The 18,530-nt window shown below is 42.3% G+C and overlaps 1 protein-coding gene across 3 annotated transcripts; it reads left to right on the top strand.

The window, feature by feature from the left end:
* Nucleotides 1–5,567: 5,567 nt before the first annotated feature.
* Nucleotides 5,568–18,512, top strand: tgoln2 (trans-golgi network protein 2). 3 transcript variants are annotated; one of them, XM_045706593.1, is made up of 5 exons: nucleotides 5,568–5,807; nucleotides 13,691–13,923; nucleotides 13,954–14,334; nucleotides 15,381–15,464; nucleotides 15,649–18,512. In XM_045706593.1, exons 1-5 carry the CDS (start codon nucleotides 5,759–5,761, stop codon nucleotides 15,649–15,651), a joined length of 750 nt encoding a protein of 249 aa, XP_045562549.1. In that variant the 5' UTR covers nucleotides 5,568–5,758; the 3' UTR covers nucleotides 15,652–18,512. The 3 variants fall into 3 exon arrangements, with proteins under 3 accessions (XP_045562549.1, XP_014027508.2, XP_014027507.2); XM_014172033.2 differs by having other exon boundaries at nucleotides 5,569–5,807; nucleotides 13,691–14,334; nucleotides 15,652–18,512; XM_014172032.2 differs by having other exon boundaries at nucleotides 5,569–5,807; nucleotides 13,691–14,334.
* Nucleotides 18,513–18,530: the final 18 nt, after the last annotated feature.

Here is an 18,530-nt window from a genome sequence, read left to right as displayed (position 1 = left end):
CAACAACGGCTCAGCCGCGAAGTGGTAGGACACACAAAGTCACAGAAAGGGACCAGCGAGTAGCGAGTAAAAATCGTGTGTCCTCGGTTGCAGCACTCACTACTGAGTTCCAAACTGCCTCTGGAAGCAACGTCAACACAAGAACAGTTCGTCGGGAGCTTCATGAAATGGGTTCCTTGGCCGAGCAGCCAGACACTAGCCTAAGATCACCATGAGCAATGCCCAGCGTCTGCTAGAGTGGTGTAAAGCTCACCGCCTTTGGACTCTGGAACAGTGGAAACGCGTTCTCTGGAGTGATGAATCACGCTTCACCAGCTGGCAGTCCGACAGGCGAATCTGGGTTTGGCGGATGCCAGAAGAATGCTACCTGCCCGAATGCCTACTGCCAACTGTAAAGTTTGGTGGAGGAGGAATAATGGTCTGGGGCTGTTTTCCATGGTTTAGGCTAGGCCCCTTAGTTTCAGTGAAGAGAAATCTTAATGCTACAGCATACAATGACATTCTAGAGGATTCTGTGCTTCCATTTTTGTGGGAACAGTTTGGGGAAGGCCTTCTGTTTCAGTATGACATTGCCCCCATGCACAAAGCGAGGTCCATACAGAAATGGTTTGCCGAGATTGGTGTGGAAGAACTTGACTGGCCTGCACAGAGCCCTGACCTCAACCCCATCCAACACCTTTGGGATGAATTGTAACACTGACTGTGATCCAGGCCTAATTGCCCAACATCAGTGCTCAACCTCACTAATGCTCTTGTGGCTGAATCCCCGCAGCAATATTCCAACATTTAGCGGAAAGCCTTCCCAGGAGAGTGGAGGCTGTTTTAGCAGCAAAAGGGGGACCAACTCCATATTAATGCCCATGATTTTGGAATGAGATGTTCGACGAGCAGCTGTCCACATACTTTTGGTCATGTAGTGCATGTAGCTGCAATGTATAAAATACATATTTGAACAAATGCTATCGTATTTGTTGCTTCATACATATAGGCTAGAAACAGAATTTATTTTTCTTGATATTAGTATTTTAGATTTTATTTGCACAACATTGTAGAGTCTGAATCGTTAGCCCCTCGTTGATTAACTATAATAGAGTGACAATTAAATCTTATGACGTAACTAAAAATGTAGCAATAGCATTCTACCTATATACATTTTCCTGATCCCATTTGAAAATAACAGATATTGGTACTGTATATTTATTCAAAGAGGGGGGGTTATTGTCACCCATTGTAAGTGTGCATCCCTAGCGCTTACTCGTCACTGTTTATCCAATAATAAGTATTGTATTTGGTTGCCTCTACTAGATATCTGCCATGTGCACAAGGTCAGATTTAATACATGTTCATTTTGATCATTAAATTCTTGCAGTCTCTTGTCAAGGTTCTTTTTTGGGCACTCCTTTGATCTCAAATTTATTCCAGGTTAACCCTTTGATATTTCAAATGCATGACATGGAGACATTACATAGACAAGTCTCCACTGTAGAGACCCAAATAAGAACCCCATTAGACAGAGAAGTTAATACGATTTCTCTCAGGTTAGAATATCAGCGGTTAATTCTTGAATTAAATAAATAATACTATTGGATTATAGAGAAGGATCCATTCAGATTGGCATTCAGCAGACACTGTAACATCCTGTTATTATATGCAGGTAGCATGCTGTCAAAAGGATATCAAATCCTAGTAGTGGCTTATAGGCTACAATATTCAGGTCTGGCTAGCACATTGACACATTGACTCTGTACCGGCACCCCCTGTATATAGCCCCGCAATTGTTATTTACTGCTGCTCTTTAATTATTTGTTATTCTTATCTCTTACTTTTTTTGTTGTTGTATTTTCTTAAAACTGCATTGTTGGTTAAGGGCTTGTAAGTAAGCATTTCACTGTTGTATTCGGCGCATGTGACAAATAAAATTTGATTTGATATATGAGCCATAATAACAGTCAGAATGAGTAAGTAATCCACATTCTACATGGACTGTCTAGGAGGGGTAGGGCTGCAAAAAATAAATGTAGTGCTGCTTATCTCAAATTTCAATTATGCTATTGTCTACAGACAGAACGGAAAGAGTCTACCAGATTATCAACTAAAGTAATACATGCATACAGGGTTCAAATATGGGTTCAAATATGTCATTATTTCTGTACTTATACAATCACGCCTGCTTTTTCCTTTGCTATCATTATCTTGGTGCTCATATCGATAGATATCAGGATGTTGGAAGTGTCTGGAAGGTTCCAGTGTGTTTGCTTCTACCCTGCTTTCTCAACGTGATATTAATTGATTGTTTCCCCCCAGTTTGACAAGACTCAGCTGGCACCTCTATGAAGACAGGTACCGCTTGCTGTGAGCTTAAGAACCCCCGGCTTAATGTATTATTCATACCCATTTGACCTTAAAGAAGGGAATGCAAATGTAACTCAAGAATGAGATAGATGATCCAACTTTCTAAATGTCAAACACCATAATGAAGACACATTCATGACAAGAATCCACAGGTCTCTCGTTTCCAGCTGAAATGTAAAATACCTCTCATTAACATTTGGATGATTATCACTCCCACAATCTTAGGTCATGTGCTCAAACAAGTTGCATTTTATTGATGATTCCGTAAGGAGGAATATCTCAAGGCTTTTGCACATATTGAAATATGTTTATTTTGCTATGCCTAGGAGGATCGAGAGCTTTTTAATCGCACAAATTGACAAACAACTCCACGGTACTACTCAGACCCCACTGAATCTCTCTGCATTTGTATATGAATGTCTTCACAGTAAGATCGGCATGGATCCCAATGTAATTTAATATGACACCATAAAATAATAATTATATTTGTCCTATTTCACGCAACTAGCAACTTTTCGTTCACTGGCCCAACACTCCAACCGCTAGGCTCTGCTGACAAAATACATAAGAAACCTTTACCTAATGAAAACAATGGATTTCTTAAACCAAACCACCTTGAAGGATCAAAAAATGCTCCTTATGGGATTTGAACCAACAACAGTGTGCAACCTGATCTCAGCACATTTCGTTTTATTCTGTACGTAAATCCGGGACACTCCATTTAGTATGATATTTACATTTATATGTATTAAATTGTATGATATGTTACGAATTACAATTTGTGTTATATGTTAGGAATTTGCAAAACTTGATATACACTGAACAAAAATATAAATGCAACATGTGAAGTGTTGGTCCCATGTTTCATGAGCTGAAATAAAAGATCCCAGAAATGTTTAATACACACAAAAAGCTTCTCTCATATTTTGTGCACAAATTTGTTTACATCCCTGTTAGTGAGCATTTCTCCTTTGCCAAGATAATCCATCCACCTGACAGGGGTGGCATATCAAGAAGCTGATTAAACAGCGTGATCATTACACAGGTGCACCTTGTGCTGGGGACAATAAAAGGCTACTCTAAAATGTGCAGTTTTGTCATACAATACAATGCCAAAGATATCTCAAGTTCTCAGGAAACGTGCAGTTGACATGCTGACTTCAGAAATGTCCACCAGAGCTGTCAGATGATTGAATGTTTATTTTTCATAAGCCGCCTCCAACATCATTTTATGGAATTTGGCAGTACGTCCAATCGGCCTCACAACTGCAGGCCACGTGTATGGCATCGTGTGGGCAAACGGTTTGCTGATGTCAACGTTGTGAACAGGGTGCCCCATGGTGGTGGTGGGGTTATGGTATGGGCAGGCAGGCATAAGCTACGGACATCGAACACAATTGCATTTTATCAATGGCAATTTGAATGCACAGAGATACCGTGATGAGATCCTGAGGCCCATTGATGTGCCATTCATCCACTGCCATCAACCTCATGTTTCAGCATGATAATCCAAGGCCCCATGTCACAAGGATCTGTACACAATTCCTGGAAGCTGAAAATGTACCAGTTCTTCCATGGCCTGCATACTCACCAAATATGTCAACCATTACGCATGTTTGGGTTGTTCAGGATCAACGTGTACAACAGCGTGTTCCAGTTCCCACCAAAATCCAGCAACTAATGCACAGCCATTGGAGAGGAGTGAGTGTGACAACATTCCACATGCCAAAATCAACAGCATGAGGCAAATGGTGGTCACACCAGATACTTACTGTTTTTCTGATCCACACCCCTACCCTTTTTTTAAGGCATCTGATGCTAACAGATGCATATCCGTATTCCCAGTCATGTGAACTCTATAGATATAGGGCCTAATTTATTTATTTAAATTGACTGATTTCCTTATACGCATGTTGCGTTTATATTTTTGATCAGTATAGATTTGTACAATATGTTACGAATTTGTTAAATGTATGGTATGTTACGAATTCTAGCTAGGTGGCTAATGTTAGCTTGCTTGTTAACGTTAGCTAGGGTTTAGGGTTAGTGGTTAGGGTTACATTTAGGAGTTAGGCTAAAGGGTTAGGGGTAGGGTTAGGTTTTGGGCTCCCGAGTGATGCAGCAGTCTAAGGCACTGCATCTCAGTGCAAGAGGTGTCACTACAGTCCCTGGTTTGAATCCAGGCTGTATCACATCCGGCTGTGATTGGGAGTACCATAGAAAGCACAATTGGTCCAGTGTCGCTCAGGTTTGCCCGGGGTAGGCCGTCATTCTAAATAATAATTTGTTCTTAACTGACTTGCCTAGTTAAATAAAGGTTACATGAAAAAAATTAAAAGTGAAGGGTTAGCTAAAAGGGTTAAGGTTAGGGTTAGCCAACTTGCTAAGTACTTGCAAAGTAGCTAAAAAGTAGTTGGGAAAGTTGTTTGTGATGAAATTTGAATTCACAACTTTTGGGTTACTAGACGTTTGCATCATACACCCACCCAGCCAGCCAGCCAGCCAGCCATCCATCCATCCACCCACCCTGACCAAGTAAACATCTGTCTTATGTAACCATACCAGATGTAACATATTATACTAAATGGAGTGTCTCGGATTTACATACAGAATAATACGAAATGCTCTGAGACCAGGTAGCATTTGGGTCTGCAAACATCTCCCATTAGACCTTAGCTGCAAACTGGCCTTTCTCCTATACAGATTGTGACAGGCTCTAGTAGCTATCAGGCCTATGCTGATTGGAAATGTATCACAAATGTAATATGAATCTGTATATATAGGCGTCTAAACAGACCGGTATAAATTTAAACCACTTCTAAGACATACTGGAAAATATGGTTTAATGTGATATTCTGTGATACTGGTGATCAACTTCAAGGTTCATCACATCATCAGTAGGCCTGTACTGATCTCTGCTGGAATCCTTTAAATATTGCAATTGGCCGACCAAAAAAATTGACATTTTGGAGCGATTGGAGTTGTGTGAACGCACATCACATTGTTGCATAGCCAACTGTTAATGTACAAAAATCGGATTTTGGAAATCGTGAGTTTATCATCTCAGTTTTATTTGACAATGATTCAATCTGTGACGTAAAATCAGAGGTGTATTCATTACGCCTATTCTGTTGCAAAACGTTTCTTAGACGGAAGCAAACGGAAAGAAACGGGCGGGATCTAGCTGAATTTGTCCAATAGAAACTGTCGTTTTACTCGCAAAACGGAACTGTTTGGACTAATGATTACACTGGATTACACTCTGGGTTTTGGCAGACATGAACAGTAGAAGGAGGAAGTGTTTATATCAGGTTTTGAGTCATCACCTGTGAGCCAGGCATTATTTGGAAAGATTTCCGTAGTAATTTCTTATATCTGACTAGGTTTGTGTTGCCTCAAAGCTACAATGAGAACTATATTTATCGTGCTGGTTTATTTGTCTGGTGGTGTCAGAGGTGAGAGTTTTTGTCAAATATTTAAAAAAGCTAGCTAGCTAATTTAGCGCTCAATCTGCTAATCTTAGACCACGTGCATACCATACCTCCTATATAACGTTACTTAAACAAATGTTTTACCTCAAGTAACGTTACAATAACTTTGAGCAGCCAATCTTTGTTTTTGTGTGTTTTGTGTACCGAGACTGGCTATACGTTAGATAATCGATTTGATCTGAGGGATATTGGAACATGACACAGCTAGCTAACGTTAGCTAGCTACCCCAATGACGTGGGCCAATGACAGTTTTTCTACCCCAAACACGGGTTGGGCCAAACAGACTGGGTTAGTTTAGGGTGTGTTCTTAAATTGACTGGCTATCTACTTCAATTTCAGAGCACTCTCGTCTGATGCCGTATGCCCACCAGAGGCACATGCGTGTTGTTGTTTGTTTTTGCCAGATGTCTGTACTTGCTGCATATGTGCTTCACAAGGCTTCAGAGCGGTTTGAAACATGGTTGAAATAATTTTTGCCATGTTCGACCAAAACTAATAATTAGAACAGATGAAAGTTGTTATCCTATTCACCTACAATTTTTTTTTAGGCCGGTAGAGCTACCAACAGGCTGGTAAACAGAAGGGTGCATTGCAACAATTCATCTAGTTTGTTTCTATTCTTCTGTCACTCACCACTGGAGACATCAATAAATTAAACTGGTTGTTCACATAGAGTACTGATTTCAAATCACTTGCTTGTCCTGCATGATGGCAGGCTAAATTGTGCACAGGACAGTTCTGTGCTTAATTAATTTTTGCACACCATTCTGTTTGCTGGTTTCCTGAAAACTAGCCAATAGGGCGCACTACCCAAGTGTAGTAATGATGAATTGTCTGTCATTCTTACCTGAGACAACTTTCCAGTCGTTCAGCCGGTCTCTTCTCTAACTACACAATAGTCATCATCATTTGGCCTCTGTATGGTGTCACCTCCGCCATGGGAACTTTTATGATCTTGCGTTTGTACCACCGCAAAGTCATGCAGCGTTCAAGTTGAAAATATTGAATGCATGCGGTACACGGAATACACCGCACCCAAACGTAGCGTTGCTGACTGCTCCATTGACAATGAATGACGCCTTGATCACACTGACAGCATCATTACGCAAAATGGTACACAGCATCATCTGGATATGTGTGCAACAAAAGTTCAACATTTACCTTCAACCGTTTCTGTCAAGCCGTTTGATGCATATGTTTGATAAATCCAACGTATTCACCACACGGAACAACTGCTTCTGCAATGCAAGGCAAACGTAACGTTCCATTGAAATCAATGTACTTCTGGTGTACCAAAATGTAAAAACGCTGTTGGGGTGATCGAGGCGTGACTTCCGCAGGAACGCAACAAGTCGAACGCATCTGCTGGACATGAAGCTTGAGTTAGGCTGGACAATAGAATAAGTCAAAATTCACCCAAGGCTGAAAAACGGCTTTAGAACGTTGGCTAAGCTGGAACACTAGTGCGAGCCCATAGCAAATGAATGGAATGGAACGTTCGCAGGGCCTGTTTTGACTAGAGTGAAGCTTAGAATTCCATTTAGCCTAAATGGCACCAAAACATGTATCCCTTTTTATTTTACCACTACAATCTGTTCTTAGGATGAAACTGAAAAATAACAACTTGTGTAGAAAGTAAACATCCGCACCTCAATGGTGCCAAGTGTGCTTATGTCTGCATAACGAGGAAGTAGGAAAAAAAATGGCAACTTCTGACTATTTCTGGTCTAGCGTTTGATGACAACGAGATACACTGCCCAGCCTCACATAATTAGAGAGGAGATTCTCATGATTAAAATGGTGTCCAATTAATTAAAATCAAAATATACACATTGCGAGATATTTGGCAAAATAGACAGACATGCCTATATTTCCGACCTCAGAGTAACATGAGTAATTGTTTGTTTACATTTGAACTATAAACAACGTGAGCAGGTCTCCATTGCCAACTATAGCGACGCTGCCATTGTTACATAGTACAACAAAATTGAATTAGAACGTTCGGAAGGCGAGTTGGTGCCACAGTGCTCAGAACTAATAGGAGCTGGTAGGGTGAAAAATGCCCTAAAATAAGGCCTGTTTTTTTTCGTGATTACTTCAAAACTATGGCAGGCAGCTGGGATATGGTAATATTATGAAACTGGGCTTCACTGCAGATGCAATGAACTACTTTTTATTAGAAAAAAGCTTTGTTAAACATTTCATGTGTCCAGCCTACTTGAGTGTGCCAGAGCGTAGAATAACTGATGAATTTACAACACCCGTTGAATATGGCTGGTGTGAGTAAACACTGGCAAAAAAAGTAATTATATTGTTGTTAGCAACACAGTTAGTCACCAACGCTGTAGATAACATGAACCACCTCTGCTAGGGGTAGTAAAATGGCCAGAGTGAGGTGTTCTCTAATTTGTCTGGAAGTAGGTAGGTAGCAAGGTAGCCAACTAACCAGTTAGCTTGGGTGCTTGACTGCTGTTGTGAGGTTAGAACCCTCGATCAACCCGACTCCTCGGCCAGAGCGTCCAGTGTGCGCTCTTAAAGCGAAACACAGAATTTATGAATGGACAATCTGACAACACTCTGAATTTACGAACGCCCAGAGCGTACTCTGACTCTACAGAGTGAATTTACAAACACACCCTTAGATTGTTGACAACATGTAAGCTATATTTCCTCTCCAATATTTATTGAAAACATAAATACATTTGCACAATGAGCACGCCTCTAAAATACATTGTCACAGTTGTTAGTTAGCAAGCTAGCGAATATTAGCCATATTAGCTTTGACATGAAATCAGTCAAAACACCTCAAAACAAGACATGATATCAATAACGAGCTGAAACGAGCAATTTACGATTTCCCACATGACAGTTTCTTGTCATTCTTGCTAGAATTCTGGCCAACCAGAATAACAACACGCTGACTTCTGTCCGATAGAAGCGCACATCGTTTTTGTGATGTCAGCTAACCCATCTGTAGTATCTTCTGTCCAGTGTAAATTTATTAACAGCCCAGACGCTCCATCTGACCGTTAAAACGCATCGCTTGCGGTACGGTTTTGGAAACATTAAGGAATGTATCTTTCAAATTAACAATTTTGAAAAAGCTAAAATTACTACGTCTTTTTATATTTTTGTATTAGATGTATATTTTTTTTGTACACTGCTCAAAAAAATAAAGGGAACACTTAAACAACACAATGTAACTCCAAGTCAATCACACTTCTGTGAAATCAAACTGTCCACTTAGGAAGCAACACTGATTGACAATAAATTTCACATGGTGTTGTGCAAATGGAATAGACAACAGGTGGAAATTATAGGCAATTAGCATGACACCCCCAATAAAGGATTGGTTCTGCAGGTGGGGACCACAGACCACTTCTCAGTTCCTATGCTTCCTGGTTGATGTTTTGGTCACTTTTGAATGCTGGCGGTGCTTTCACTCTAGTGGTAGCATGAGACGGAGTCTACAACCCACACAAGTGGCTCAGGTAGTGCAGCTCATCCAGAATGGCACATCAATGCGAGCTGTGGCAAGAAGGTTTGCTGTGTCTGTCAGCGTAGTGTCCAGAGCATGGGGGCGCTATCAGGAGACAGGCCAGTATATCAGGAGATGTGGAGGAGGCCGTAGGAGGGCAACAACCCAGCAGCAGGACCGCTACCTCCGCCTTTGTGCAAGGAGGAGCAGGAGAAGCACTGCCAGAGCCCTGCAAAATGACCTCCAGCAGGCCACAAATGTGCATGTGTCTGCTCAAACGGTCAGAAACAGACTCCATGAGGGTGGTATGAGGGCCCGATGTCCACAGGTGGGGGTTGTGCTTACAGCCCAACACCGTGCAGGACGTTTGGCATTTGCCAGAGAACACCAAGATTGGCAAATTCGCCACTGGCGCCCTGTGCTCTTCACAGATGAAAGCAGGTTCACACTGAGCACGTGACAGACGTGACAGAGTCTGGAGACGCCGTGGAGAACGTTCTGCTGCCTGCAACATCCTCCAGCATGACCGGTTTGGCGGTGGATCAGTCATGGTGTGGGGTGGCATTTCTTTGGGGGGCCGCACAGCCCTCCATGTGCTCGCCAGAGGTAGCCTGACTGCCATTAGGTACCGAGATGAGGTCCTCAGACCCCTTGTGAGACCATATGCTGGTGCGGTTGGCCCTGGGTTCCTCCTAATGCAAGACAATGCTAGACCTCATGTGGCTGGAGTGTGTCAGCAGTTCCTGCAAGAGCAAGGCATTGATGCTATGGACTGGCCTGCCCGTTCCCCAGACCTGAATCCAATTGAGCACATCTGGGACATCATGTCTCGCTCCATCCACCAACGCCACGTTGCACCACAGACTGTCCAGGAGTTGGCGGATGCTTTAGTCCAGGTCTGGGAGGAGATCCCTCAGGAGACCATCTGCCACCTCATCAGGAGCATGCCCAGGCGTTGTAGGGAGGTCATACAGGCACGTGGAGGCCACACACACTACTGAGCCTCATTTTGACATGTTTTAAGGACATTACATCAAAGTTGGATCATCCTGTAGTGTGGTTTTCCACTTTTATTTTGAGTGTGACTCCAAATCCAGACCTCCATGGGTTGATAAATTGGATTTCCATTGATTATTTTTGTGTGATTTTGTTGTCAGCACATTCAACTATGTAAAGAAAAAAGTATTTAATAAGATTATTTCTTTCATTCAGATCTAGGATGTGTTGTTTAAGTGTTCCCTTTATTTTTTTGAGCAGTATATTTTACCCCCTTTTTTCGCCCCAATTTCGATCTTGTCTTATCACTGCAAATCCCCAACGGGCTTGGGAGGCGAAGATCGAGCCATGCGTCCTCCGAAACATGCCAAGCCACGCTTCTTAACCTTTTAGGGACAGACGTTCCGCTAGCGGAACACCTCACCAATATCCAATGGTTGAGCGTGGCGCGAAATACAAATACCTCAAAAATGCTATAACTTCAATTTCTTAAACATATGACTATTTTACACCATTTTAAAGACAAGACTCTCGTTAATCTAACCACATTGTCCGATTTCAAAAAGGCTTTACAGCGAAAGCAAAACATTAGATTATGTCAGGAGAGTACCCTGCCAAAAATAATCACACAGCCATTTTCAAAGCAAGCATATATGTCACAAAAACCAAAACCACAGCTAAATGCAGCACTAACCTTTGATGATCTTCATCAGATGACAACCCTAGGACATTATGTTATACAATACATGCATGTTTTGTTCAATCAAGTTCATATTTATATAAAAAAAACATATTTTTACATGAGCCTGTGACGTTCAGAACTAGCATACCCACCTCAAACTTCCGGTGAATTTACTAAATTACTCATGATAAACGTTCACAAAAAACATAACAATTATTTTAAGAATTATAGATACAGAACTCCTTTATGCAATCGCGGTGTCAGATTTTAAAATAGCTTTTCGGCGAAAGCACATTTTGCAATATTCTGAGTACATAGCCCGGCCATCATGGCTAGCTATTTTGACACCCACCAAGTTTGGCCCTCACCAAACTCAGATTTACTATAAGAAAAATTGGATTACCTTTGCTGTTCTTCATCAGAATGCACTCCCAGGACTTCTACTTCAACAACAAATGTTGTTTTGGTTCCAAATAATCCATAGTTATATTCAAATAGCTCCGTTTTGTTCGTGCGTTCAGGTCACAATCCGAAGGGTGACGCGCGAGCGCATTTCGTGACAAAAAAAAATCAAAATATTCCATTACCGTACTTAGAAGCATGTCAAATGCTGTTTAAAATCAAATTTTATGCTATTTTTCTCGTAAAATAGCGATAATATTCCAACCGGGCGACGTTGTATTCATTCAAATGCTGAAAGAAAAAAATGGAGTAGTCTCGTGGACGCGCATCTCCAGTGTCACTGTTCCCAGCCTGACCACTCACAAACAGAGCTGCTGTACTTCGCCCAGAGACTGCAGACACCCCATTACACTTTCTGGCGCCTTCTGAGAGCCAATGGAAGCCTTAGAAAATGCCACATTACAGCATAGATGCTGTATTTTCGATAGAGATGCTACAGAAGGACGACAAATTGTCAGACAGGGCACTTCCTGTATGGAATCTTCTCAGGTTTTGGCCTGCCATATGAGTTCTGTTATACTCACAGACAACATTCAAACAGTTTTAGAAACTTTAGAGTGTTTTCTATCCAAATCTACTAATTATATGCATATTCTAGTTTCTGGGCAGGAGTAGTAACCAGATTAAATCGGGTACGTTTTTTATCCGTCCGTGAAAATACTGCCCCCTATCCCAAACAGGGCTTCTTAACATCCGCCCGCTTAACCCGGAAGCCAGCCACACCAATGTGTCGGAGGAAACACCGTTCAACTGACGACCAAGGTCAGCCTACAGGCGCCCGGCCCGCCACAAGGAGTTGCTAGAGCGCGGTGAGCCAGGTAAAGCCTTCCCCTAACCCGGATGACCCTGGGCCAATTGTGCGCTGACCTATGGGACTCCGATCACGGCCGGTTGTGATACAATCCGGGAATGAACCTGGGTCTAGTGACGCCTCTAGCACTGTGATGCAGTACCTTAGACCGCTGCGCCACTCAGGTTGCCCCTTTTTATAGGGTTTTGTTCCCACACTGGCCATATCATGTTACAGTGCTTGTTTACTGCAGACAGACTGAAGACAGTGGCTGAATCCCAAATCACCCTCGCCCCTCCATTTGCACATTCACTCAGGCATCTGCGAAAGCTGAGGGCGTGGAAATTATTGAGGGTGCAAGGACTAATTAGCCCCTCCGGTATGAACTTTGACTGAGCCTGCAACGCTGCCGGCTTCTTAGTAAAGTGGAATCCCATGAGTTTGCACTACTTGATGCAAAATAATGGAGAGGTCGTGCCTAATTATGACACATGCATTTGTTTGTCTGATGTCGAGGCTTGACACATGTAAAAGATAAATACCTCCCAAATTAAATGTTTAACTCTTACTGAGGTTTATATTTTGTAAAACGACAGGATATTTGTTAATTTGAGTTTCATGCTCGTTTTATTATTTAAAAGTGGAACATGAATTGCATCATTTAAGTCATGAGTGTGTCACGGGTTTATTGATCCCCGCCATTCTCTGGAAGTTACCCTCAGAGTTTCGTCAGCAACGGGTGACAACAGAGGGCTCTCTGAGAGACTTGGTAGGGGCAAGGCAGTAGTCTGCGATTCACGAGAGGTGCTCACCTGTACTATCTAGCGTGCTCCGAACACCTGTGTGTAAGCGTAACTGGGGAGGAAGTGTAGTTTGTCAACTGGAGGCACACACAGCTTGTGGATCTGTACAAAACTGCTACATGAAGTGTATATTTTTTTTATTTGAAAGTATCTTTCTCGCTGATATGAAAGATAAGGGGCATATCAGCACATGTTTCGCAAGTGGTGATTTTTGATGTTTCTAAACGTTAAAACACAGCGTCTGAATTGTAGTTCACACACAGGCAACCGTGGGCAACGCTAACAGCTGAAAACCCTGCGGAGAAGGGTTTTTGAAAGCTAGATTTGCTAGTGTCCTAATGTTATACTGAACTGGCTATTTAATCTGATCAAATAATTGTTGGATGGAGGGAGCTAGCTAAATCAGACACTATACTGCCAGTGCCACATTATTTTTTTTATTCACATTTTGGTTTAAACACTCTGTACTCTGCTGCAGATTTCTTCCTGGGGGCGCTCCAGGTTTTACTATAAATAAGTGCTGCAGTCAGTTTAGTTTTCACTAGGCAGTTCAGCAAATAGTTTTTCAAAACATTTGAAATCAGCTCAAAATGTTCATTTAATCTGTTAAATCTATAATCTATCTGCTCTTCAAGGAGAATCAAAGGATCTGGTACCAAATTCTCTACATGTAAGCGATATGCCAGCACAGATCATTTCTGCAAAGGACATGTCAGCACCAGGAGTAACTATTGGAAATAAACCAGAAGCAGGAGTATCTGCTGGAAAGGAAATGACAACGGCACCAGTAGACTCTCCTGAAAAGGAAACATCTGCACCAGTAGACCCGGCTGGAAAGGAAACGACACCAGTAGACCCGGCTGGAAAGGAAACGGCACCAGTAGACCCGGCTGGAAAGGAAACGGCACCAGTAGACCCGGCTGGAAAGGAAACGGCACCAGTAGACCCGGCTGGAAAGGAAACGGCACCAGTAGACCCGGTTGGAAAGGAAACGGCACCAGTAGACCCGGCTGGAAAGGAAACGGCACCAGTAGACCCGGCTGGAAAGGAAACGGCACCAGTAGACCCGGCTGGAAAGGAAACGGCACCAGTAGACCCGGCTGGAAAGGAAACGGCACCAGTAGACCCGGCTGGAAAGGAAACGGCACCAGTAGACCCGGCTGGAAAGGAAACCCACGTCACACGTGATGAGGCAGAGAGCAGTCACTTCTTTGCTTATCTTGTGTGTACAGCTGTGTTGGTGGCAGTGCTCTACATTAGCTACCACAACAAGCGGAAGGTACTTGGCTAATATCGATTTACACATTACAGCTTTTGATTCTTGGTCATAATCTGGGTCATAATGAGCGTCTTTGAGATTCTCTATGTAATGAAAAGCGCTATATAAAATACATTCACTATTATACTGAACAAAAATATAAACGCAACCTGTAAAGTGTTGGTCCCATGTTTCATGAACTGAAATAAAATATCCAAGAAATGTTCCATATGGACAGAAAGCACATTTCTCTCAAATGTTGTGCACAAATTTGTATACATCCCAGTTAGTGAGTGTTTCTCCTTTGCCAAGATATGCCACACCTGTCAGGTGGATGGATTATCAAGAAGCTTATTAAACAGCATGATAATTACACAGGTGCACCTTGTGCTGGGGACAATAAAAGGCCACTCTAAAATGTGCAGTGTTGTCACACAACACAATGCCACAGATGTCTCAATTTTGAGGGAGCTCGCAATTGGCATGCTGACTGCAGGAATGTCCACCAGAGCTGTTGCCAGAGAATTTAATGTTTCTCTACCATAAGCCGCCATACGTCCAATCGGCCTCACAACCACAGACCATGTGTAACCACCCCAGCCCAGGACCTCCACATCCGGCTCCTTCACCTGCAGTATTATGAGACCAGCCACCTGCAGCTGATAAAACTGAGAAGTATTTCTGTCTGTCATAATGCCCTTTTGTGGGGGAAAAACTCATTCTGATTGGCTGGGCCTGGCTCCCCAGTGGCTGGGCCTGAGTCCCGAGTGAGTGGGCCAATGGCTGCTCTCCTGCCCAGTCATGTGAAATCCATAGATTAGGGCCTAATTCATGTATTTCAATTTACTGATTTCCTTATATGAACTGTAACTCAGTCAAATCTTGGAAATTGTTGCATGTTGCGTTTTTATATTTTAATTCAGTATATGAATTAGTCCATAAAAAGATACCTCCAGAACGAGCACATCCAAGACACTAGTGATATGAATGTGTTAGCTAAAAACATGTAAGAGAACAGTCAATGAAACAAGTTGTGACACAGGCCTATTATTGTCTGTTTTTGTCAGATCATTGCCTATTGCGTCGAGGGAAAGAGGTCGAGATCGGGACGTCGGCCCAAAGGCGCAGAGTACACCAAGCTGGAACAGAATGTAAGTATGAAAAATATGGATTCCATAGTCAGTTCAATCCCTTTTTATTGTTTTATTTATTGCTCTGTCCATACATGGAGGGTTCTGAATAAAGATATGACGCTCCCTATGTGTGTTGCAGGGTTTCAGAAGCAGATTGTATGTTCTTTCCCTGTCTGGCACTAATTTTGTTTATTTTCTTCAGTAGTGAAGGTGCATCACTGTCATGAAGTCATTGCCAGAAAACTGGATATAGGTGTTAAGATGAAATAAGGCACCAAACTGATTCCTGGTGAAAGAAGACTTGCTTGGTTTAATCAATATAGATTTTTTTTTTTTTTTAACAAATGGGTATTACTTAATAGATGTTTGTCTTTGGATGCTTATTGCATGACTATGCAGAGGATACTGTTGCTGAGAAAGATAAGCATGCTTGTGTTTGCACTCCTGTGTTATTGTGCTACTTTCGGGAGTCCTTTGTGTTCTCAGTCAGTCCATCTGACTGATATAATACCTTGATGTACTGACTCAGGAGGATTTTTTTTGTCACAGAAGAAGTTGTTATATTGTGAGGATTCCAACTGGTCCCTTAGTGTTCGCAAGTACTATTGAACAGTAGTTGGACACCTGCTATGATGACCACAATGTTGGCCAGATGAATGTAAATGTACTTCTTGTATGTTTTGGAGTGTTGTATTTTCTTTTTAGCTTAATCCCTTCTGAGATGGCAGAGGAAAGGGACGTTTTAGTTGCATTGTGTTGGTTGGAGTGGAGTAAGTGAAACAGTGAAAGTGATTGTGTGACTGATAATGCATGTGGATGAATGATACTGAAGTTAACCTAGGCCTAAGTTCCAAATATATTAGAGCAGGGGTGTCAAAAGCATTATCTTCACGAGGTCCGGAGGGCCACACGTAAAATGTTATGTTTCCTAGCTGTCAGAATCAGAAAAAAATATTCCCATATCCATCAGTTTGGTAATTTTTGATGCTCTCTGACTGTCTAGCATTCGATTACATCAGGGTTTCCCAAACCCCCCCCCAACTCATCATCAAGCTTTGATTATTTGAATCGGCTGTGTAGTGTTAAGGTAAAAACCAAAATGTGCACCCGGGGGATCGAGTTTGGGAAACCCAGGTTTAGATCACTGTTAGCAAGCTGGACAGACTGAAGAGACTATATATATGTAGATTCATTATAATTTTTCCACTTTCGATTTGGTTTTAGTAAATCTTATGTCAATTGAAGTCGTTTAAAACAGTTAATTTAATATATATATAGCATTTTTTATTCAACCCCCCCGCGGGCCGGATTGAATGAGCTTCTGCCCATATGTTTGTCACCCCTGGATTAGAGCTCTGCTACCTGACCCAAGCCCGATGGGCCCCAACATTATACATCGGTTAGAGCCGGGTAGGGCCTGTTTTTTTCCCCCATCAATAACTAGGGTACGGGCAGGGCTCGGGTATCACTAAATTGATCAGTAACATTTTGAAGCTGAGCCATTTGCTTGTGCTTTTCTGCTCCGTACAGTCATATCTAAGATCATAACATGGTGTCAGAAGAGCTTCAAATATAACAGGAGAGCTTATTTCACAAATAATGTTCCTTAAGTTTTGTAGAAGTTTAGTGACAAAAAGTAGCTAAAAGCCGATGTATGGTTAATCTGGCATCTGAATTGGCCGTAGAGCATTTACTGCGATGTGGTCTCTGCAGAAGTCAGGGCATTCATACTTCTTGAGGAGTAGAGCAGAGTTGTTGTCAAGGAAGTGTGTTTGTGTTTATACGGGATGTGCCACCCCCACCTACCATCAACCAATCATGTCAATGTGGAGCTGTACGGCGCTCCCAGCATTGTTACATGCGGCCTCCGGAGGCTCTGTACAGAGGGTGTGATGCAGCTGCGGCTCATCCGGTGTCTTGCAGAGGCCACATCGCCTCCCAGATTTTGTATCAATGCGGAGGGCTCCCTATAGCTTTGTATAGCTCTGCATTGACATGATTGGTTGACGACATTGCCGGATCAATGGCTTTAACACTTCTCGCATGTCTCGTCATTGAGCAGAGCAGCCCAAACGGAGCCGTTGCTATGGTTACACAGACTGAGCCACCATGAGCATAGCGCATGCAGAGCGTGCTGCTTGCGCGCAGGGAGCGAGAGATGGACAGAGAGGAGCAGCTAATGGATTTACTAAGTGAGGAAGTTATTTCTGGTTTCGGGCAGGGCTGGGCCTTTAAATTTTGCGAAGTAATTGGGCCTGGGTAGGGTAGTGCCTGAATGTGGCGGGCTTGGTTAGTGCTAAAATTCATGCCCAGGATTTGAGCTATCTAGCATGTGAAGGGTGGCATTATGTAATTTATGTTCTTCCTAAAGAGGGACAAAATGATTTTTTTATTTTACCTTTATTTAACTAGGCAAGTCAGTTAAGAACAAATTCTTATTTACAATGACTGCCAAACCCGGATGACGCTGGGCCAATTGTGCGCCGCCCTATGGGACTCCTAATCACGGCCGGATGTGATGCAGCCTGGATTCAAACCAGGGACTGTAGTGATGCCTCTTGCACTGAGATGCAGTGCCTTAGACCGCTGCACCACTCGGGACCCAAAAATAGCTGATCTGTCCCAAACTTCATGGTCTCAACAAAGTTGTCCTTTGAGGGCTTTAGGTAGGGTAGACGTTTTGACAAAATTAAGAGTATTGATTAACATTCTGAGGAATGTAGAAGATTGAAGAATATCTATTGGATAATATTTTTAAGACTGAGCCAGTGTATATTTGTCTCCTGTGCCTGCGTCCTAAATGATCACTATATTTCTACCCAGGGCCTTGTTTCCTAGAGATCTTTCCGTACAATGTGCTTTTCAATAGTCAATAGTTGAGTATATGGCAAATGGAAGTAGTCATTTTGCACAGATCCTTTTTGTATGCTGGACCAATTTAAGATAAATTGGATTAGAAATGACATTTTATACTATACTTGCTGTGGTTTGGTCACTGTCTCACAACAATGCAAATGTTTTTCTTTTTTGGTGGGAGTTGAAATGAATAAAATGTATTTAACAATATTCATTGTCATTTGAATG

The sequence above is a fragment of the Salmo salar genome, chromosome ssa24, assembly GCF_905237065.1.
Source record: "Salmo salar chromosome ssa24, Ssal_v3.1, whole genome shotgun sequence".
Lineage (NCBI taxonomy): Eukaryota > Metazoa > Chordata > Actinopteri > Salmoniformes > Salmonidae > Salmo > Salmo salar.
This window is presented reverse-complemented; position numbering and strand designations above follow the sequence as displayed.

Excerpts from the sequence above, each read along its gene's own strand:
- tgoln2 (XM_014172033.2), top strand. The coding sequence starts at position 5,759 with ATGAGAACTATATTTATCGTGCTGGTTTATTTGTCTGGTGGTGTCAGA. Across the intron at positions 5,808-13,690 it reads TTTGTCTGGTGGTGTCAGAG|GAGAATCAAAGGATCTGGTA; the intron begins GTGAGAGTTTTT and ends CTGCTCTTCAAG. Across the intron at positions 14,335-15,380 it reads GCTACCACAACAAGCGGAAG|ATCATTGCCTATTGCGTCGA; the intron begins GTACTTGGCTAA and ends TGTTTTTGTCAG.